The sequence below is a fragment of the Pongo pygmaeus genome, chromosome 7, assembly GCF_028885625.2.
Source record: "Pongo pygmaeus isolate AG05252 chromosome 7, NHGRI_mPonPyg2-v2.0_pri, whole genome shotgun sequence".
In the NCBI taxonomy this organism is placed as follows: Eukaryota; Metazoa; Chordata; class Mammalia; order Primates; family Hominidae; genus Pongo; species Pongo pygmaeus.
Genome location: NC_072380.2, coordinates 80,592,046 through 80,615,665, shown reverse-complemented (window position 1 = coordinate 80,615,665; position 23,620 = coordinate 80,592,046). Strand labels below are relative to the sequence as shown.

Below are 23,620 nucleotides of genomic sequence, written 5' to 3'. Positions count from 1 at the left end.
CACAAATCTCTAGGGCAGGGATAAAATGCTGCCAGTCTCTTTGGTAAAATATAACAAGAGTCACCTCTGCTCCAGTTCCCAACAAGTTCCTCATCTCCATCTGAGACCACCTCAGTCTGGACCTTATTGTTCATATCACTGTCGGTATTTTTGTCAAAGCCATTCAACAGGTTTCTAGGAAGTTTCAAACTTTCACACATTTTCCTGTCTTCTTCCGAGGCCTCCAAATTGTTCCAACCTCTACGTGTTACCCAGTTCCAAAGTTGCTTCCACATTTTCAGGTATCTTTTCAGCAACACCCCACTCTCAGTAACAATTTACTGTATTAGTTTTCACGCTGCTGATAAAGACATACCCAAAACTGGGAACAAAAAGAGGTTTAATTGGACTTACAGCTCCACATGGCTGGGGAGGCCTCAGAACCATGGCAGGAGGTGAAAGACACTTCTTATATGGCAGAGGCAAGAGAAAATGAGGAAGAACCAAAAGCAGAACCCCCTGATTAACCCATAAGATCTTGTGAGACTTATTCACTAGCATGAGAATAGCACAGGAAAAGCCGGCCCCTGTGATTCCATTACCTCCCCCTGGGTCCCTCCCACAACACGTGGGAATTCTGGGAGATACAATTCAAGTTGAGATTTTGGTGAGGACATAGCCAAACCATATTAATTGGTTATCCTAGAACAAAAGTTGAAAACATCTTCTGTTATGGGCTAAATAGTAAATATTCTAGATATAGATCATATCATACTCACACATTCTTGTTCTTGCTTTATAAATAACTCTTTTAAAATGTAAAAATCATGCTTAGAACATGAGCCACTAAAACAGGCCACAGGTTAGATTTGGCCCATGGACGAGAGTTTGCTGAGCAGGGTTCAGTGCATTCATTTCTCCAAGAATAGTTTCAAATGGTGTTGGTTTTCATCAGGCCCCTCTACCCATCTCTTCCTCCTTCTTACTGTATAGGACCTCAAAGTTTAATATCCTGAAAACTTGAAAACTATAAGATTTGAACTTCCTGGACTTCCTGACCCTTCCTCCCCCTCAAAAAGCCATGGATGCTGTTCTCTTCAGTCTCAGAGGTCAAAGTGCACTTATACCCATTTGTTTTCTTGGCTCCATCCCCAACCTCCATCTCTGGTATTTGCTCCATCTATTATCTTCTCTCCCTCTCCTGAATCTGCAAGTTCTTTATCTTGGTTTCCGCTAACACCCTAAAAACCATTAAATGTACACACAGACACATAAATATTCTCTCTCTCTTTGTCGCTTTCTCTCTCTCTCTCTCTATTTCTCTCTCATACATGCACAGAAGAAACTAAAGGAAATCAGACCAAAATGACCAAAAAATTCCAAATTTCCCCACTAATTGCTGCCTCCTTTCACATCTCCTCTTCCATCATAACTTTTTGCAGGATGTACTCCTCCTTTCTCTACTCCTCATCTCTCTTCATTGCTGTCCATTCCTTCTTCCATCTACTGCATACCAGCTTCTGCTTCCAGTAGTCTCTAAAAATTATTCTTTAATTATTCTTAAAATTATTCTCTATAAAGTAACTATACACATCCTGATTATCAAGTCAAATTGCATCTTTTCTCTTCTATTGCAAATATACACCCTTTATATCTCATTTTATCAAATCAAGACATGTTTAGCATTAAAAAAATAGGGAAAAATAAAATAAGCCCCCACTTACAGACAACTAATGACAATAGCTTATTCAGTGTTCTTTCAAATAATATTGTATGCATATGATATGGCTTGGCTCTGTGTCCCCAACCAAATCTCATCTCAAATTGTAATTTCCACTTGTTGAGGGAGAAACCTGTAATCCTTACATGTTGGCAAAGGGAGGTGATTGGATCATGGGGGCAGTGTTCCACATGCTGTTCTCATGATAGTGAGTTCTCACAAAATCTGATGGTTTTATAAGAGGCTCATCCCCCTTCACTTTCATTCTCTCTCCTGCCATCTTGTGAAGAAGGTGACTGCTTCTCCTTCTGCCATAATTGTAAGTTTCCTGAGGTCTCCTCAGCCATGTGGGACTGTGAATCAATTAAAACACTTTCCTTTATAAATTACTCAGTCTCAGGCATTTCTTTATAGCAGTGTGAAAACAGACTAACAGCAAATTAATACTGGGAGTTTGGGGCACTGCTATAAAGATACTTGAAAATGTGGAAGTGACTTTGAAACTGGGTAACAAGCAGAGGTTGGAACAGTTTGGAGGGCTCAGAAGAAGACAGGAAGATGTGGGAAAGTTTGGAAATTCCTAGAGACTTGTTGAATGGTTTTGACTAAAATGCTGATAATGATATGGACAATGAAGTCCAGGCTGAGGTGGTCTCAGATGGAGATGAGAAACTTGAGCAACTGGGAACTGGAGCAAAGGTCACTCTTGCTATGCTTTAGTAAAGAGACTGGTGGCATCTGTAGGGCAGATCTGTGGATCTTTGAGCTTGAGAGAGATGATCTAAAATTGAAACTTATGTTTAAAAGGGAAGCAGAGCATAAAAGCTTGAAAATTTTGCAGGCTGACTATGTGGTAGAAAAGAAAAACCCATTTTCTGGGAAGAAATTCAAACCAGCTGCAGAAATTTGCATAAGTAACAAGGAGCTGAATGTTATTCACCAAGACAATGGGGAAAATGTCTCCAGGGCATGTCAGAGGTATTCATGGCAGCCCCTCCCATCAAAGTCCCAGAGACCTAGGAGGAAAATGGTTTCCTGGGCCAGGCTCATGGTCCCTGCTGCTTCTGTGCAGCCTCAGGACATGGCGTCCTGCATCCCAGCCACTTCAGCTCCAGTGGTGGCTACAAGGGACCAAAGGCTGTTGCTTCAGAGGGTGCAAGCCCCAAATCCTGGTGGCTTCCGTGTGGTTTTGGGCCTGTGGGTGCACAGAAGTCAAGAATTGAAGTTTGGGAAACTCCACCTAGATTTCAGAGGATGTACAGAAATGCCTGAATGTCCAGGCAGAAGTCTGCTACATGGGTGGAGCCCTCATGGAGAGCCTTTGCTAGGGCAGTGCAAAGGGGAAATGCAGGGTTGGCTCCCACAGCCTCAAGTATCCCTCCTTCATGGGTGGCATTGAGTGTCTGTGGCTTTTCCTGGAGCACAGTTCAAGCTGTCAGTAGATCTACCATTCTGGGATCAGAAGGATGGTGGCCTTCTTCTCATAGTGCCACTAGGCAGTGCTCCAGTGGGAACTGTGTGTGGAGGCTCCAACCCTACATTTCCCTTTTGCACTGCCCTCACAGAGGTTCTCCATGAGGAGTCTCTGCTTTGTTTCAGGCTCTATTCATTTCTGTCCTTGCCTCCAGGCATGGGCCATATCAACTCTGTCCCCATGTTGCCTCCAAGAGTGATTGGTAAAATAAGAATGCAAACTTGCTTAGGATCATAATCTACTGACAAGATTCTTGTAGCATAGAAGTCCCTACCCCTGATTCCTGACTTCTCTGTAACCCAGATTTCTAGCTTCATTCCCTTTATTATTTGCTTCACCCTTCATGCACCAACAATATGACATGTCATCTGAGAGATCAAAATAGACACCCCTTTATCAACTAGGATGGACCTCAAGGTTAAGGAAACAAAGGTTACCTAGGGGTTCAGATTTCAAGGCCCAGCTGACATGGCAACTTCCTAAATTCCTATGGCTACAAGAAAATCCGTACACTTGCTAAACTCTCTAGCAATAAGAGCTATCAGGAAAATTATCATACCCCCTCCCTAACTCTGAATTACAACCCAGACCACTAAAGTAACAGGACCAGCCTTACAAACATTCTTTCATGATAAGCAACTGCAGACTTTAAGCCAGTTTCAGCCAACTTACGGAGACTGTGCATAAACTATCTTTATATCCTATGATTCACCTTTTGACATAGTGATATTCCACTTCATTTTAATGCTAAAACCACACCCCAAAGTGAACATAGGATGTATGTTACATATATCTTTGCCCATTGTGCATGCACTCAACTGCCCACATAAACATGTATGGTTTTCTCCAAAATCTACTGAATAAGCATGATATCTTTGTAATACAGGCCCTGTAAGGCATAAAACCCAACTCTCCCTTTCCCTCTTCAAAAAGAGCACTTTTAGTTCATACCAGACTATCTCTTACTGGTTTGCAAACTGGTATCAGCAATAAAACTCTCCTTTTTACTATTCAGTCATCCTTGTGGACTTTTCAATGATAAAACTTCCTCTTTCTTTGAAATACATCCTTACACACATGCTTCTCTCTTCCAGGAATATCTGTCTCCACGACACATCTTTACTCTCCTCCTACTGTACCTTGACCTTTGGATACTTCCAAATTTGATGCGGGTAACTTTTCTATCAAGTTGTCCCTAAACCCCTTTGGAGATTCTTCTATGCCTCCTCAGCTCTTTTAAAGTACTTTGTACAAGACTTTGAAACTATGATTTCCAAACCTGTCTCCACTACTAAAATGTAAGCTTGAAGTCTAGTTCCACATGTTAGTCATCTTTGCATTCCTGCATACATTCAATGAATGTGGGAATGAATGAACAAGTAATTGCCACATTATCCATCTCTATTTTCTCTCATGCATAGTTATTCTATCACTCCTTAGTCTGTTTGTCAGAAAAGACTTCTTGGGTACATTCCTGACTGACTCACTAAAAAAGTCCTTTGCTATTTTTTTCTCTTGGCTGAGTGCAGGTTGCTATTAGCAGTCACAGAGCATAAATATCTGTCCTCTGTTCCCCCAGCAGCTGGCCTCTTTTCCTTGGAAAGGCTCCAGCCAGTGTTTTCATATGAACTGAAATCCGTGAACCAATGTCTGGATGGCCTAAAGATACTCATCCCACCACTGCCTCACATCACAGGGAGCTGTCAGAAGCAGCAAAAGCATTAGACCCAGAGAACACTGGAAACCCTGCCACCCTGGGAATAGTGCCTCACAAAGTAGAAGGTTTTGTTGGCCAATTGCATGAAATAAAAAACTGCTGCTCTTTAGCTTTTGGGTTGTTTATTTATTTGTTTACGTGCTTACTTAGCTATCTATTTATTTTTAAGCATCATAGTCAAAGCCAAAGATCCCAGCAAAAAAGTCAAATCTACTAACAGCCAAACCCATGTCATCTTATCCCAAAGGCTCACATTTTAGAAAGCAGAAGCCTTGTTTGAGTGAAGAAAGCCAGAGTAGGGGGAGGTCTCAGAAAAGAGGGATCAGGATGAAATGGAACCAGAAGTAGCCCTCTTCAAGCAAACCGTAACCAAGTTATGTGCTAATCTTTGTGCCAAGTCCTAGGGAGTGCAAGAGCAAAGTGGCTCTGCCCTCAGGAAACTCAAGGTCCAAAGGAGATAAATAAAAACAGATCATAGCAGGTAAGTGTGTTCAGAGAAAAGTATAGAAGCACAAAGAGAGGGGATGCAAATCCACCCCAGAAGAGGACAGCAACAGAGAAATAATCTTGGAAGAGGTGGTATTTGAGCTGAAGCTGAAGAGAAAAGTAAATGTGGCTTGCTGAAGAGGGAAGCAGTGGAAGGAGCTGACGGTGAGACTTCAGGGCATGGGGACAACATAAGTAAAAGCATGGAAAGGAGGAACCTCGAGGGATTGTGGTGCATAAAGAAAGTCATAAGCAATGGTACTGGAGACCCAATAAAGGGCCAGATCCTGGAGCACTTTCTCTGAAGTTCTATGGAGGCACTGAATACCCGAAACAAGTGAATGTCAGGCTTTCACTTTAGAGCCACTACACTTATAGTGAAGGCCGATTGGCAGAATGGAGAAGCAAATCAATAGTGTGTGTTCCTTGCTTCTCCTGGGCACCAAGCTAGCCTACTTTATCCAGCTCCCTTGTAGTTAGCTGTAGAATGTAGGAAGATAATGTATGTCACTTCCATGATTTGCATTAGAAACCTGCCCCATGATCTTCCACAGGCTCTTTCTGCTTCTGCAGCAAACTGAAAAGTCATGTGTTGAACATGGTAGAATGACAGGATGGAAGGAGTCTGCATTCCCAGAACATCACGTGAAACTATTCTCTGAGTGAGTAAATATTTACATTGTATCAAGCCACAGAGATTTTGGCCATGAAACTCTCCTAAACATAAATTTATGACAGTCTAGCCAGCCATAAGCTCAATAAGGGCAGAGGCTGTCCTTTTTTTTTTTTTTTTTTTTTTCTGACACAGGGCAGGAATGAAATACCTTAAATGGATAAACCAATAATCTGGTCAGAGATGTTGAGAGGGTGAACTAGAAGATATTGATAGGAGTGGAGATATAAACCAGACTCAAAACATACCTTAGAGGAAAAATTAGCAAGATTTGATAACTAATCAGTTATGAACAGTAAGGAAGAAAGAGGACTCTAGAAGGGTTCCAGTTTGGAAGAATAGGCAAGTTATGGTACCACCACCTAACACACAGCATGCAGCCGAAAGGTCACATTTGAAGAGGGAGGTGTGGTCCACTTAGATACATTGAGTTTAACATGCCATTGGGATAGCCAAGTGGAGATACGCTTTTGGCATGTTGTAAAAACACATAAAAGGTGTGGATGGAAATACACTCATTTGAGTTAGCTGTGTAGGGGTGATAAATGAGGAGGGTGAATGAGGCTGAACGGAGAGAGCACTTGAAAGAACAAAGGCAAAGGATGAATCACGAACCATAGGAACAGCATTTAGTGTGGCAAGGAAGAAAGATAAACTCCTGAATGAGGCCTACAGGAAGTGATGCAAAGGGCATCCAAAGAGGATGGAGGGCCAGCACCCAGAAAGGAGGTGAACAGGGAGTCAGAAGAATGACAGCATAATCAACGGGGTTACAACTACCAGAGAAATTTTGTAACATGAAGACTGGAAAACTGCTCATTCCATTTGGCAATTTGGAAATCACTTGGTGACCAGTGTGAGATAAGTTTCAGAAGTATAGGTGCGATTATATAATTGCTTTGAGGAGTAGAAGGAAGATGAGCAAGTAGAGACAGTGAGCACTAACTGATAAACGAGTTAAAAAGAAATAATTTAGGCAGGTAGTGAGGGTAAGGAAGCCCTCAGTAAGGTTTTCCTTTTAATGAAAAGCGGCCCCAAAATCATTTTCTTTTCTAGCAAAAGAGCAGACTGTAAAATCGAGTTGCAGACATAGACAAGCAAGCTGGAAGCTTGCATGGGTGAATGCTGGCAGTTGTGCCAATAGGAAAAGGCTATCTGGGACTAGGGATGTTCAAAATGGTGGCTCTCTCTTCCCTTTTCCTTTCCAACCACATGTGCGGTAGGGAGCAGACAACATGGCGCCAGCCAAGTGGAAAGTCTATTTGCATAATAAGATTAGGGTGGGGCAGCCAGCTTCCTGGCATGTTATGTAAACATCACACCTGGTCCAACCAGTCTTTAGGCCCTATGAAAATCAGATACCACCTCCTCAAGCCTGTCTATAAAATCCGATGCACTCTGCAGTGGGCCAGAAGTCCCATTTGGGCATCCCTCTCTCTCACAAGAGAGAGAACTGTTCTCCCTTTTCTTTCTTTTGCCTGTTAAACCTCCACTCCTAAACCGACTTCTTGTTGTGTCTGTGCCCTCAGTGCCCTTGGTGTGAGATAATGAACCTCAGGTATTTACCCCAGACAACAATGCCGCTTCATAACTACTCTTTCAAACATTGTATGAAGGAGGAAGAAGGAAAACCAGTGATGTCTGGAGTTAATCTCAAGAGAAGAGATTTTGTGGGGTTTTTTGTTAACATTAGTTAGAGCAGTGATATCCAGTGTGGTAGCCACTTGTCCTGTGGCTACTGACCAGTTGAAATGTGGCTAGTTCCAAAACGAGAGGTGCCATGAATTAAAATTTACACTAGAGTTTGAAGACTTAGAATGAGAAAAAAAGAACATAAAATATCTCAAAAATTTTGTATATGGAATACAATGAAATATAATAATTGGATATATTGGGTTAAATACAACATTTTATTCCAATTGTTTTCACATGTTTCTTTTTGCCTTTTTTAAATGTGCCTGTTTGAAAATACAAAACGCATACCTGGCAAACATTACATTTCTACTGGAAAATGCTTAGCTGGAGCATGCTATAGGTGAATAAATAGTAATAGCAATAATAATATCTATGTCAGGCAGAATTCTAAGATAGCCCTCAGGATTCACTTTTGTGGCATCTTTTCCTCTTTGAGTGTGAGTGGACCTCCTGAGCATGAAGGGTTATCACACCCTCAAATAGAATACTAACCAGGAGACTTGGAGTAAATCAGAATGGGGATTACTCTGTATGGCTCTGACCTAATCAGGCGTGCCCTTTAAAGGAAGGTAAAGAATCAGACAGCTACTCCATCATGGCCTCAAAGAAGAAGCAGTAAATGACTATTGAGATGAGGGCAAACACTTGAAGGAATGGGTAAAAGCCCAGGCTCCTGGGAAGAAAAAAGTAATGTTTGAGGAAAGTACAGAAATGCTACAAAGTGAGGGATCAAGGCACCAAAAACCCACTATGCCTACTTCGTCATGACTATGTGGCAATACAAGCTGCTGTTGGAGTCATTTTAACACATCTGCCTTTCCAAGAGACCAATATCATGCAGATTGCCACCGTTTATGACTGACTTTAAGATAAAATGTTACACTGAAAGGTTTGAAAAAAAGCCAGAAAAAGAGCATGGTACAGTTGTTACTGAAACAGAAATCATGTTTGCAAACTGAAGAGACTATCTAGTCTTTCCTGGTATTATTTGAGTCGTGTGTGTGTGTGTGTGTGTGTGTGTGTGTGTGCATGTATATGTGTGTTCATTTAAGTCTCTAAAAGCTGGCAGTAGATGAGCTGAAATAACTATCATTTTGAGAGATATAAATGATTATTTGCTGTCAATCTCAACTAAAAAAATAATACTTCTAAAATATGTAGGATTTTTTCAGACCGTACAACTAAGATAAAGTGAATTCTCGTCAGTGACTACATTAAAATTAGATCACTAAAAACTTTCAGCCTTTTGCATCAATGATTATGCCACTGGAAAGAAAGGTCCACAATATCAAAACATGGAATATTCCTTACGAAGGTACCTGGAGGAAAATCCCATCCCCTATGTCTTCCTAGTAATTAAAACAATGGGTAATAAAGTTGCTATCATAGAAAAAGAGTTAACAAGTTGAAACTATTATGAGTCAAATAAAAATGAATTACATCCTGGTTCAAGTTGGAGGACGTAGGAATGCCATTACATAGCTAAACTCTGGGCAACTAGACTGATAAACAATCATCAGCAAACAGTAAAGCTGCATTTGTATTCATGTATACTGACCAGGGCAGGCATGTTGATAACTTGGTAGTAAACATGTTGTGCCTAAGATAATTCAATAATAAAGCTTAGATACAGAAAATCATAGAAACTCAAGTCATTCCAAGAAAGTATAATTTTGCTCAGAAAAATAGTCAAAGAAAAGAACAACTCTTCCCTATGTAACCAACCATCCTCTTAACTCACATAAATCCCACCAGAATACCCTAAAATGGTAGAGTCCCTTAAAACCATTAAGTGAAGCCAAAAGCAACCTTCTACTATATCTATAGGAGTTGACTATGACACTTCATTCTGGCCTCACTATGGAGTCACCTGATAGCTTTTCTGGCCCTTATTTTATCCCAAGAGTAATTTCCTATACCTGCATCTCTTCTACTCTGATGACCAAGGACTGTCTTTATTGTTTTACCAGGCTGGCCTGCAAGTATTAAACATGGCCCCCACTAGCTTCTGATCATTGGACTCAGTTGTGAGGCTCCACCTGTGTTATGATCTGAATGTTGGTGTCCTCCCAAAACTCATAAGCTAAACTCTAATCCGCAATGTGATGGTGTTAGGAGGTGGAGCCTGGGAGGTGATTAGGACATGTGGACTCCTTTCTCATGATTGGGATTACTGCCCTTATAAAAGAGGCCTCTGAGCGCTCCCTTGCCCCTTCCACCATGTGAGGACACAGCTAGGATATACAATCTGTGGAACCAAGAAACAGGTCCTCATCAGATACCAAAGGTGTCAGCACCTGGATTTTAGACCATCCACCCTCCAGAATTATAAGAAACAAATTTCTGTTGTTAATAAGTCACTCAGGCTACAGTATTTTGCTATAGCAGCCCAAACGGGGTAAGACAACCTGGAAGGCCACAGCCAGGTTTTCTGTGTCCACAGCTTGAACTCTGACACTTCTGCTACAAAAGTGGGCAACTACATAATTGAAATGCAGTCAAATCCCTATATTACAAATTTGGGGGAACAGAGCAAATACCATTTTACAAATTAACAACAGTATAACAAGTGAAAGGCAGGTGTCACATTTTAAAGGACAAAAGTTGATTGACCGTGTATTTGAAAGTCTTTACAATGATCAGGCACATTCTTCAATCATCCTTCTTTTAGTTCATGTTATTAGGTAAATTGAGAGACTATAAAGAGCCCTGAAGCTCTGCCCCAAATGATAAGATGCATAAATATGAATATGTGCCTTTGCCATATGAAGAGGATCAGGCTCTTTTCATAAACATAATATAATCATAAGCCAAAAACTCACTTTACTCTTATTTTCTACAGAAGGAAATTTAACCAAACGTGAAGATTTCTTGAATCCCATTCAGAGGGTTTTTACTAATGGCAAAGCATAAGATCCTGTGATAAGGCAGCTTAATTTCTGAAAGGGGTCCACTGCACAAAAATATAGAAGGGTCTAAAGAAGAGGTGTGAAAAAACTAAAGCTGTACACACACACACACACACACACACACACAAAATACCAAATGTAAATATGTATAATTATAATTACGTATATAAGCATATATATATATATAAACTTCTTTCAAAATATACCAAGGCAATGTTTGCCTTTGATAAAAATCATGAAATTAGTAAAATTCTGCAATCTTAAATAAAAATAGAGATCCTAAAATACAATCCACTAGAATTTGCTAGTGTTCTAACTACTTTCCACTGAAAAATCTGTAGTATTCCATGGCAATAGAAGAAAATTTTGGTGAGGCCATGGCATTAATGTGCTTCTAAAGGAGTCTAATTTTAAAAATTGAGAAAAACTTAAGGGAACCAAAGAAATGTAGGAATACTTTTAACTCACTACTAAAACCATGTAGTGTATATGTATGGCTGCATATATAAATGAATTTATTAAATCAAAATAATCATTTAATTGCCTACTCTTACAACAATAACAGTTATTTAAAAGGTTTTACTTGAAATGTATCATTTTTAAACCTTCACACCTAGCAGAAGAAGGAGGCATAATCATGTCTTTCTGCTTTGGAGATGAGCGAACCAAGGCACACGGAGGGTAAATGATTTAACTGATTTATTATGATTTATGTCATAGATGGCAGAGAAAAACCATAACCTAGGCCCTGAGATTACAGAGATGTTGCTTTCATTAAAAAAAAAAAAAATCACTAGGCATTGTGCTAGGCTCTGAAAAGATTCTAAGAAGAATTTGGTCCAGTTACCATCCTTAAGAAGTTTAGAGACATCAAAAACTCACAGAGGCAATGGGTATGTTTATTAATTAGAAAGATGCAAAACAGTATGTTTCCAAAGAAAAGAATGAAGAAGCTACTATTAGGTGCACATTTAAACTGGATAACAGAAACCGTGTAGAAATGTTGGAGCCAAACAGCTATGAGGGGTTCTACAGCTCTTTCTACTCCATGTGATCAGTCTACCCAAGAATCTGTATAATATGCAAAATCAAGTTCCTTTCCAATCTCATGCCCTTAGAACTACTCAGCCTCTTGCAGAATTAGAATGAGGATGTTAGAAATGGGTTATTGGCACAAGTAATGAATGCTTCGGCTTTAATATTGGTTAGGAGTTTCAATTATAATCAAGTAAATGAACTTACTTCGAGAGAGATTCTCAAGGGCTTTCCCCAGCTTCTTGCTCTCTTGAAGGATGTGATTCAATTCATCAAAATCACGGCTTTGTGGTTTAGTCCTCCAGTTCCACTTTGGATGCTCTACTGACCTTGGCACTATGTTTAAAAAAATGGTAATTTCATAAGCATGCTACATAATGACACAAACTGACTATTCATCATCACGTGAAAGATTGTACCAAGATCAATGTACAGAATAAAAAGTGTTTATCTTGAAGATGGTTTTCTTGTGAGAAAAAAGAGGGGAAGATATGAAGCCAGGCTTAAAGAAAATATTTTAACTGAAAAAGTAAAGGGAAGTGTGGTGGAGTTTATAGAAAAAAGAAAATTCAGGTATTAACTTAAAACTAATCATTTCTATAACACAGGGATAAACACAAAGGCGAAGTGTATTTTGTATTATGTCATTAGCCTAAAAAAAGCACTAACTCCCTCAACAGCAACTGTTAATTATTGAGTAAATATTTTTAGGACATTCATAGAAGGCTAAATATATGTATTTATCTTCATGTCCTCCTCAAATTCCCACTAAAATGACATTACAGTGAAGGGATTTTTTTCCTCAAAGAATTAGTTGAACAAGCATAGAAGACATTATTAGGCAAGAAATAGCAATATATTTTGAGAGAAGATGCAAAATAGATGGATGAGTGGTAACTGGATTTTGCAAGGCAAAGAAAACTGAAACCTAAGTCTCTGAACAGAGGAATGCCAAGAAAATCAACATGTCACACTATTTAAATATTAAAGCTTCAATCCAGGAGAACAATTTCAAAGTAATAATAATATAAGAACTTAATTGCTTTTCAGATTTAAAGGGCCCATTAAATGTCCAGCACAAGTCAAGGCATATTTTTTTTAAATGTTTTAATAGTGGCAATAAAGAAAACATTGTAAAACTTTTCAGGGGCAAAAATAGCAAATCAAATTGACACCAGACTTCTCAAAGGCAACACTTGGCCTAAGAAGACAAGAAGCAATTCCTTCTAAATTCCAACTATAGAGTACTTCTTAGAACTGTATACCCAACTAGGGAACCAATTAGGATGCTTTGAAGGACTGAAAAATTTATCTTGCAAAAGCATTGTTTTTCAGAAAGCTCCTACTGGAGGTGCTCTACCAAAATGACCAAGTAAATCAAAAAATGGCAAGACTTGGATTTCAGGAAACAGGTGACCTCCCACTCTCCCAATACGGAAAAGGAACAAGGAATTCTCAGGAAGATAGTGAAAGACACTCTCAAAAGGCAGTTGAGAAAAAGTCTAGAAATCAATGAGTCAAGCAGGGAGCAAGAGGACAGAGAGCTACAGAAGAGAAGTCTCTAAAAATTTTTAAAATAAAGGATAACTATAAAATAGAAGTTAAGTTTACTTGTCTCTGATCATATTGAGAAGGTTTAATTCTTTGGGCACAGTTTGGCAAAGCATTAGTGATGGGTACATAGTAAACAAAGCAAACAGAAAAGCAAGCAAGAGAACTGTCAATTCTAGAATAGTTGGACATCGTATGGCTCAACCGTGAACAATATTAATTAATTAGTCATAGTAATACCAATGTAGAGTACATATTTAATCAACATTTGAAATAACCGCATTACTATACAGCCAGGATGAGATGGGGGTTAGAGTTTGGAGCACAAAGTATGAAGGATGTCAAGAGATAATGCCTCAGATTTAAAAAGGAAGAGAACCTTATGTTTGATTGTGTAGATTTAGGAACCAGAAGCAACATCTAAAAGAGGTGAAAGTGATTGCAGGTTAGGAGCCGAGTTGGGTAGAAAAAAAGGACACCACTATCTCATAGTACTACTTAAACTTTTTTAAACCATGTACCATTATGTTTTGATAAAAATAAAATAAATTTAAAAATATTTATATGGTAAGGACATAGGAAATAGTCTCCAACTAACAAAATATATCATTCTGTCACCTTTTTAAAAAGTAATCTGGCAATATCTATTATGATGAAAAATGCACCGACCCTGTGACTCAGCAATCTTATGTCTGGTAAATTCATCATAAAGAAATGAAAGCATCTATATATATATATATATGTACAAGGTTGTTTATTTTCACAGAAAGTGCAAGACTTTGCTTATTTTAGCAAATATTTCATGGCCGCAAAACCCTGTTAGTAATCTAAATGTCCTTCAACAAAGGAATTGCTGAATAAATTATCTCACATTCACATTGTATACAATTATTTAAAAGGGCAAGTTAAATCTAAGTATATTACCATAAAGATGTTTCCACAGTGCATTTTATTTTTATTTTTATTTGTACAAATATATAAAGTATACATGAAATTTTGTTACATGTATATAACACGTAGTGATCAAGTCACTGCATGGCTTAATTGTGAACAACGTTAATTAATTAATTATAATAATATCAACATAGAGTACATATTTAACCAACACTTAGGGTGTGCATCGACTGAGTACAGTACACTTGTGTTAACTATAGTCACCCTACTCTTCTATCAAACATTGAATTTATTCCTTCTATCTTACTGTATGCTTATACTACCTTTTAGCCCACTTCTCTCATTTTCCCCCACACCCCAATCACCGTTCCCAGTCTCTGTTATCTATCTTTCAATCCCTTACCTCCATGTGATCAGCTCTATTGGCTCCCACATATAAGTGAGGGCATGCAATATTAGTCTTTTTGTGCCTGGCTTATTTCACTTAAGATAACCTCCAGTTTCACCATGTTGCTGAGAATGACATGATTTCATTCTTTTTTTTTTTATGACCAAACAGTATTTTATTGTGTATACGTACCAAATTTTCTTTACCCATTTATCTGCTGATGGACACTTAGGTTGATTCCATATCTTTTGTATTGTGAATAGTGCTGCAATAGATATGTGAATGCAGGTATCTTTTGGATATATTGTTTGCTTTTCTTTGGATAGATACTCAGTAGTGGGATTGCTGGATTGAATAGTGGTTCTATTTTAAGTTTTTTGAGAAATCTCCATACTGTTCTCCGTAGTTGCTGTACTAGTTTACCTTCCTACTAACAGTGTATAAGAGTTCCCTTTTCAGCCGGGCACGGTGGCTCACACCTGTAATCTCAACAGTTTGGGAGGCCGAGGAGGGTGGATCACGAGGTCAGGAGTTCGAGACCAGCCTGGCCAACATGGAGAAACCCCGTCTCTACTAAAAAAAATACAAAAATTAGCTGGACGTGGTGGCGGGCGCCTGTAGTCCCAGCTACTCGGGAGGCTGAGGCAGGAGAATCACTTGAACCCGGGAGGCAGAGGTTGCAGTGAACTGAGACTGCGCCACTGCACTCCAGCCTGGGTGACAGAGTGAGACTCTGTCTCAAAAGAAAAAAAAAAACAAAAAAAAAAAACAAGAGTTCCCTGAGTTCTCTGTTATCTGCATCCTTCCTAACATCTATTATTTTTCTTTTTAATAATAGCCAGACAATGCATTTAAAAATAATAAAAACACATTGCCTAAGAATAGGTACAGTTTAAGGTCACTTTTATACAGCAAACCAACCCATCCATATCATATCTGCTAATGTGTACAAAGGAAAGAATATACAAAGACACAAACTATTTCTAGGGGAGTAGAATTTGAGGGGAGACAAGTGAAGGAGACTATTTCTCTTTCTACAGGTCTGTATATTTTACATTGTCAAAATAAATAAATGTTACTTCTGTAATTTAAATAAATCTAGAAATTAAAAATAAAAAATGAATGCAGCTGCCTTATCTGAGCTTCTTGGTTTAAGGGATCCTGGGACAGGTATATCAGCTAAAATTATTAACACGCCAGCGTGCTACCAGCAGAGAGTAGACACAGTAACCATGATCAATCCAGAAAACACTTCGAGGCCCAAGACTGCTACCACACAGACCATTCCCCAGGGGAAGCCTACGGAGGAACCCAGGTTTAAGAGAGAGAGAAGTTCAGATGAGGGAGTGGAAAAAACAATATTTGTATCAGATTCTTCAAAACTTTGGCAATTTTGTTAACTCTCTTTGAATAATTTCTTTAATCTGCAATCTGTATCACTACATTATCTGATTTTCTGCTAATCATTATAAGTTATCAAGGTCTCTCTTTATATTTTCTTTTTAATTTACAAAATAAGAACTCAGGTTTTTTTAAAAAATTGTAGTCAATATCCCTGGATATCTACCAGACACAGCCCAGGTTCCCATCATCCCAGCTGAGCCCAGCCCTGCAGACCTACACTGAATGCACCACATGGGCACGTCAGGTGAGGCCAGCAGAAGAACTGGCCAGTCTACGTACAGAATCATGAGAAACGACAAACTGTTGCTGTTTTCAGCCACTGAGTTTTGGGAAAATTATATGCTGCACAATAGAGAACTAATTAATACCATACCCAAGAACATTTCCTTGGCGACTTTTGAGAGGAACTGAGACCAATTTCTTTTGATATTTTTGTAGCTTGTGACAATTTGATACATATAATAAATCTTGCATAACTTATCATAGGAATCAAAGTAGGACAACCAAAGCCATGGTATAATCAGGATCTAATCAGCCATGCTGGGTGATTTCAAAAGCTGTTTTGATAAGTAATGGAAAGAAATTTGGGAAGTCATTTGTCCGGTATACCGCCTTTGGATGAGTATCTAAAATTTTCTGATAGATTGAAAACCTTAAGTCATACTACACTAAAAAGTAAAGGGTTAACATTTAAAAATGTTTTAAAAAATATCCACAGGGAAAATGAAAAACAGAAGAACAGTGTCAACTACCTAATAAAACCTATAGAAGATGACAGAATCTGAGATTAGAAAGTCTTTGGGGTCGCTGACGCAGAGTTCACTCTAGTGCAGGAGGCCACCCACAGCACCTTGCAAATGGCTTTTCCTCAGTCTTCCCTGAGGACACTATGCTACAAAGCAGCCTATTGTATATTAAGGAGTGCTAATTTTTGAACAATTCTTTATTATAGTCATCAAATTCTAATTCAATATGACCTCCATCAATCATTTTTATAAGTTTAAAATAAATTTACTGTTTCCTCCACATAACATTTGAGATACTGTCTATATATTTCTTTTGAACCAAAATAACTTTCAACCCTGTTTTCTAAAATTTAATAAATGCTAATGTTCTTATCTGAAAGTCCTCCCCAAGTACTCTACTTTCATTTTAAATATGCCAGGAAATATCCCAAGTACTACAATTATACTGAAAACTGATTATAATGAGGTAATTACTTCATGTCTCCTGCCTTTTGTATTTCCATATCATGATTTTTCAGCTATTGTTCTTCTGTCTTTACTTTTTTATATTTATGTAGTTTGTACTTTCTATACATATATGTACATATATACTCTCTTTTTTCCCTAAAATTATAATGACAGCCTATAAATATGCAGCTATTTGTCTTTGTATATTCTGTGCTAAATGCATCATTTAAAGAAATATCCTAAGAAAGCCTCCCTTAAATGCAGAAGCATAAACAAAACAACTGAGAGTTGATATCAATTTTTGGTTTTAACCTAAACCAACATATTTACCTCAATTTTCTCGTCTGGATTATAAATTTGAAATGGTTATAAAGGATCAGCATTCACTATCATGCACAGAATATTGATAGAAAATGTCTTGCTTGTCATTTCTGCCAAAATTCTGCTCATGATCTGCAACCATTCCATACAATAGGTAACCAGTGGAAATAGTTAATATTACAAGGCAAAACCTTCACCGAATCATACTTGTCTTATCTATGACACATAACTATTGAAGATTGATACTATAACGCTACCTTGCAGATCGTTGTTCCTATGCCAGCTTGCATTGTATAAGTGCTATTTTCTGGTTATTTGAAAATGCCAAAACATTACAAGGCGAAACCTTCATCAAAACCTACTTATCTTATCTATGACACATAACTATTGAAGATTGATAATATAATGTTATCTTGCAGATCTTTGTCCCTATGCCAGTTTGAATTGTATAAGTGCTATTTTTTGGTTTGTATAAGTGCATTTGAAAATGCACAATTTCTAAACTAATATTACATAAAGGCTAGAATGCATTTTAGTAAAAATCCATCTTTACATTATCCTCATTTATTCATTTATTCATTCAATCATTTATGCACTCATTCACACAGCATAAATTATGTGTTTGTCACTGTTCTATATACATGGGGATTAAGGTAACAAAACACTCTGCAGTGAAGATACTACATTCTACCAAGCTCACAATCTTTTGAATGGGCTAAGAAGTTGCTTTTTTCTTCAGAAAGTTCTTCTGATTAATATGTAGTAGCTATTTTAAGTAAATTTTAGACAGAATTTTTTTTTTTTTTCAGACAGAGTCCCGCTCTGTCACCCAGGCTGGAGTGCAGTGGCGCGGTCTCGGCTCACTGCAAGTTCCGCCTCCCGGGTTCAAGTGATTCTCCTGCCTCAGCCTCCCGAGTAGGTGGCACTACAGGCACCCACAACCACGCCCTGCTATTTTTTTTTTTTTTGTATTTTTAGTAGAGACTGTGTCTCACTGTGTTAGCCAGGATGGTCTCGATCTCCTGACCTCATGATCCGCCTGCCTCTGCCTCCCAAAGTGCCGGAATTACAGGCATGAGCCACCACGCCTGGCTAGACAGAAATTTTTTTTTAATGAATTGATAACTGTTTTTTTCTACCCACAGAAGTTAATTACTATTAAAATATTTATGTCTTTTTCCTTTTTTCTTTAAAACATATGAATAATACTCATAAAACTTTTTGGTTTTATCCTATAAATATTTATTCCAGGTAATATTTTAGTTAAGAAAATATCCTTCTATTCCTAAAGAGTTTTAACCTCATTATATTTACAATAAGAAATAGATGTAAATTTGTATCGAATAGCATTCAGTTATTGATTGAGTCAATAGTTTTTTTACTTGATCAACATGTATGATGTGCTGACATATAATGGTAATACTAAAAGAACAGAAGAGAAAGAATAATAAAGGAATAATGATCAAAAGATATTCCATGCAAATATTAATGAAAAGAGAGCTGGGTGGCTGCCCTAATATCAAACAAAATAGATTTTAGGACAAAAATCATTATAGGAGGCAAAGAAGGGCATTATATAGTGATAAAAAGGATAATCCATCAAGAAGATATAATAATTATAAACATATAAACACCTAGCTGCAGAGCCTTAAAATATAGGAAGGAAATATGGACATAATTTAAGGAGTTAGAGGGCCCTATAATAATAGTAGTGGACTTTAAAATCCCCACTTTCGATAATGGAGAAAATAGAAGGAAGACCAATAAGGACATGAAGGACTTGAACAACACTATAAACCGATAAGACCTAACAGATGTATACAGAACATTCCACTTAACAAGAATACACATTCTTCTCAAGTGTGCATGGAACATTCTCTAGGAGAGATCTTATGTTAGGCAACAAAATAATCTCAAAAATTTTAAAGTATTGAAATCATACCAAGTATCTTCTCTGACAACAAAAGAATAAAACTAGAAGTCAAAAGAAAAAGAAAAATGGGAAATTCACAAATATGAGAAAATTAAACAATATACTCATTTATAATGAATGAGACAAAGAAGAAATCACAAGATAAATTAGAAAATACTTTGTGACAAAAAAATATGAAAACAACATACCAAACCTTACGGTATGCAGTGGAAGCAGTGCTCAGATAGAAATTTATAGCAGTAAATGTCCCCATTAATAAAGAAGAAAGACATCAAATCAATAACCTAACTTTACACCTTAAGGAAGTAGAAAAAGAAGAGCATAATAAATCAAAACTACCAAAAGGATGAAAATAGTAAAGGTTAAAGCAGAGATCAATGAAATAGAATATAGAAAAACAATAGAGAAAATAAGCAAAACCAAAAGTTGGTTCTTTAGAAAGATGAAAAAGTTAACAAATCTTTAGCTAGATTGATTGAAAAAGAAAACTCCAATTATTAAAATTAGAAATAAAAGAAATAAAAGTGAGACATTACTACAAACTTTAAGAAAATTAAAAAGTATTATAAGAGAATACTATAAACAATTGTATGCCAACAAACTGGATGACTTAGAAAATTTCTAGAAACATGTAAACTACCAATACTGACTCAAGAGGAAATAGAATATCAGAATAGACTTATAACAAGTAAAGACTTTGACTCAGTAATAAATAAATCTCCCAACAAGGACAAGGCCAGAATAAAGTGGCTTCACTGGTAAATTCAACCCAGCATTTAAAGAAGAATTAACACCAAGTTTTATCAATTCTTCCAAAAAAACTTAAGAACAGGGAACACATTCTGATTTATTCTAAGAGGCCACCATTGCCCCAGTACCAAAGATAAAGACATTACAAGAAAAGAAGATTATAGACCAATATATTTTATGAATGTAGATGTAAAATCCTCAATAAAAGACTAACAACTAAATCCAGCAGCATATTAAAAGGATTGTACATCACGACCAAGTATTTATCCTAGGAATTCAAGGGTTACTTAAGAAAATTATAAAATGTAACACATCATATTAATGGAGTGATAAGAAAAACTGCATGATTATCTCAATTGATTGAGAAAAAGCACTGGAAAAATATGTGACACACTTCCATCATAAAAATATCCAACAAACTAGAAATAGAAGAGAACTTTCTCAACATGATAAAAGGCATTTTGGAAAAACTCACAGCTAACACCACACTCCATGATACAAGACCAAAAGTCTTTCCCTTAAGATGAGTAATGAGAAAAGGATACCTTCCTGCTTTCATCACTTCTGTTCAACCTTGTATTGGAATTTATAGCTGGAGCAATTAGGCAAGAAAAGAATAATAAAAGGCAACCAAATTGGAAAGGAAGAAGTTAAACTATCTCTATATTCAGATGGCATAATTTGATCTTTCGAGAGTCCTAAAGAATTCACAATAAAGTGTTAGAACTAATAAACTTGTTCAGCAAAATTTTGGGAAATAAGATCAAAACACAAAAATCAGTTTTATTTCTACACCCTGGCAATGACAATCTAAAAATGAAAATTAGAAACAATTCCATTTATGACAGCATCTGAAGGAATAAGATCTTCTGGAATAAATTTAATCAAGGACATGCTAGTCTTGTACACTAAAAACTACAAAACATTGTTTAACGAAATTAAAGCGGATCTAAATAAATGAAGACATTACATGCTCATGAATTGCAAACCTTGTTATGTTCCCAATACTCTCTAAAGTGATCCACAGATTCAACGCATTTCCTAAGAAAATCCAAATGGCCTTTATGCAGAAATATTTTAAACAACTGACTCTAAAATTCATATAGAACTTCAGGGCACTCAGAGTAGCCTAAACAACCCTGAGAGAGAAAAAGAGAAAAATAAAGTCGGAGGACTCATACTTCCCAATTTCAAAACTTATTACAAAACTACAGTTATCAAAACAGGTGTGTGGTACTCACAAAAGGATAAACATGTAGCTTAATGGAATGGAATTGAGAGTCTAAAAATAAACCCTCATATTCATGGTTAATTGATTTTCAATGGGGTGACAAGATTATTCAATGAGGAAGGAATAGTATTTTCAAAAAATTGGTACTGAGACAACTGATTATCCACATGGCAAAAAATGGAGTTGGACACCCATCATCTACTATATACAAAAATTAACTCAAAATGGAACAACTACCCACATGTAAGAGCATAAACTATAACTCTTAGAAGAAATTATAGAGATAAGTCATTATGACCTTGGATTTGGCAAGACTTTCTTAGATATGACACCAAAAACACAAGCCAAAAAAAAGGAAAATAGATCAATTGAGCTTCATCAAAATTAAAAACTGATGTACATAAAATAACACTATTAATGAAGTAAAAATATAATCCCCCAAATGGAAAAAATATTCATAAATCATATCTCTGATAAGGATCTAGTAGCCAGAATACAAAAACTCTCATAACCCAAGAATAAAGAGTAACAACCCACTTAAAAAATGAGCTAAGTGTATGAATAGACATTTTTCCAAAGAAGATATTCAAATGGCCAAGAAACACTTGAAAAGATGCTCAAAACTATTAGCCTTTAGGGAAATGCAAATCAAGACAACAATGAGATACCACTTTACATCCAACTGGATGGCTGTAAATTTTTTTAAAAAAGGAAAGGAAAGGAAGGAAAATAACAAGATTTGGTAAATACATGAAGAATTGGAACCCTTGTATATTGCTAGTAAGCATGTGAAATGGTGCAGCTTCTTTGAAAAAAAGTTGGCAGCTCCTCGAAGTTACACATAGAATTATCATATAACCCAGCAAATCAAGTACACAGTAATATAAATTATTATATTATTTATATTATATAATATCAATTATTATCCAAATAATGAAAAAGGTAATAAAAATGCTTGTATATGAATGCTCATGGCAATATGATTCAAGATAGCTAAAAGATAGAAGCAAACAAAATACCCATCAGCAGATGAATGGATAAACAAAATGTGGTTTAACCACACAATGGAATATTATTCAGCCACGAAAAGGACTGAAGTAGTGTACATACCACCACAATGTAGATAAACCACAAAAACATGCCAAGTAAAGTAAGTCAGAGACAAAAGGTCATACATTGTGATTTCACTCGTATGATATACAGGAATACCTTGCTTTACTGCGCTTGACTTTATAATGCTTTGCAGATAATTTTTTTGTTGTATTTTTACAAATTAAACATTTGTGGAGACCCTGCATTGAACAAGTCTATCAGCTTAATTTTTCCAACAGCATGTGCTCATTTTGTGCCTCTGTGTAATATTTTGGTATGTCTCACAATATTTTAAATTTTTTCCATTATTATTATATCTGTGATGGTGACCAGTGATCAGTGATCTTTGATATTACTATTGTAATTGTTTTCAGGTGCCACAAACCACACCCATGTAAGATGGTGAACTTAACCAATAAATGTGTGTGTTCTCTCTACTCCACTGACCAGCCATTCCCTCACCTCTCTCCTTCACCTTGGGCTTCCCTATTCCCTGAAACACAACAATTTTGAAATTAGGCCAATCCAAAACCGTACAATGGCCTCTAAGTGTTCAAGTGAAAGGAAGAGTTGCAGGTCTCTGCAAAAGATAGAAATGATTAAGCTTAGTGAGGAAGGCATGTTGAAAGACATGGTAGGCTGAAAGCTGGGCCTCTGGTGCCAAACATTTAGCCAAGTGTGAATGCAAATGAAAAGTTCTTGAAGAAAATTAGAAGTGCTATTCCAGTAAACACACGAATGATCAGAAAGTGAAAGAAGCTTATTGCTGATATGGAGAAAGTCTGAGTGGTCTGGATAGAAGATCAAATCAGCCACAACATTCCATTAAGCCAAGGTCTAATCCAAAGCAAGGTCCTAACTCTCCTCAATTCCATGAAAGCTGAGGAAGCTGCAGAAGAAAATTTGAAAGCTAGCAGATGTTGGTTCATGAGGTTTAAGGAAATAAGCCATCTCCAAAACACAAACGTGTAAGATGAAGTAGCAAGTGCTGACGGAAAAGCCACACCAATCCAGAAGATCTTAACTAGCTAAGATAGTTGATGAAGGTGGCTACACTAAAAAACAGATTGTCAATGTAGACAAAACAGTCTCATGCTGGAACAAGATGCCATTTAGGACTTTCATAGCTAGAGAGAAGAAGTCAATGCCTGGCTTCAAGCTTCAAAGGATAGGCT

At 37.1% G+C, this 23,620-nt stretch overlaps 1 protein-coding gene across 8 annotated transcripts in view; it reads right to left on the bottom strand.

Annotated features, from left to right (window-relative positions):
- The window catches only part of C7H8orf34 (chromosome 7 C8orf34 homolog), a 542,145-nt gene that overhangs the window by 397,765 nt on the left and 120,760 nt on the right, over window positions 1-23,620 (bottom strand). For 5 of the 8 annotated variants that reach the window (XM_054499542.2, XM_063668844.1, XM_063668843.1 and 2 more), the window contains exon 4: window positions 11,896-12,024. The exons of the other annotated variants lie outside the window; for them this stretch is intronic. In XM_054499542.2, the coding sequence (XP_054355517.2) occupies window positions 11,896-12,024 (129 nt within the window). The remainder of the gene's footprint in view (window positions 1-11,895; window positions 12,025-23,620) is intronic. 8 annotated transcript variants of the gene reach the window in all.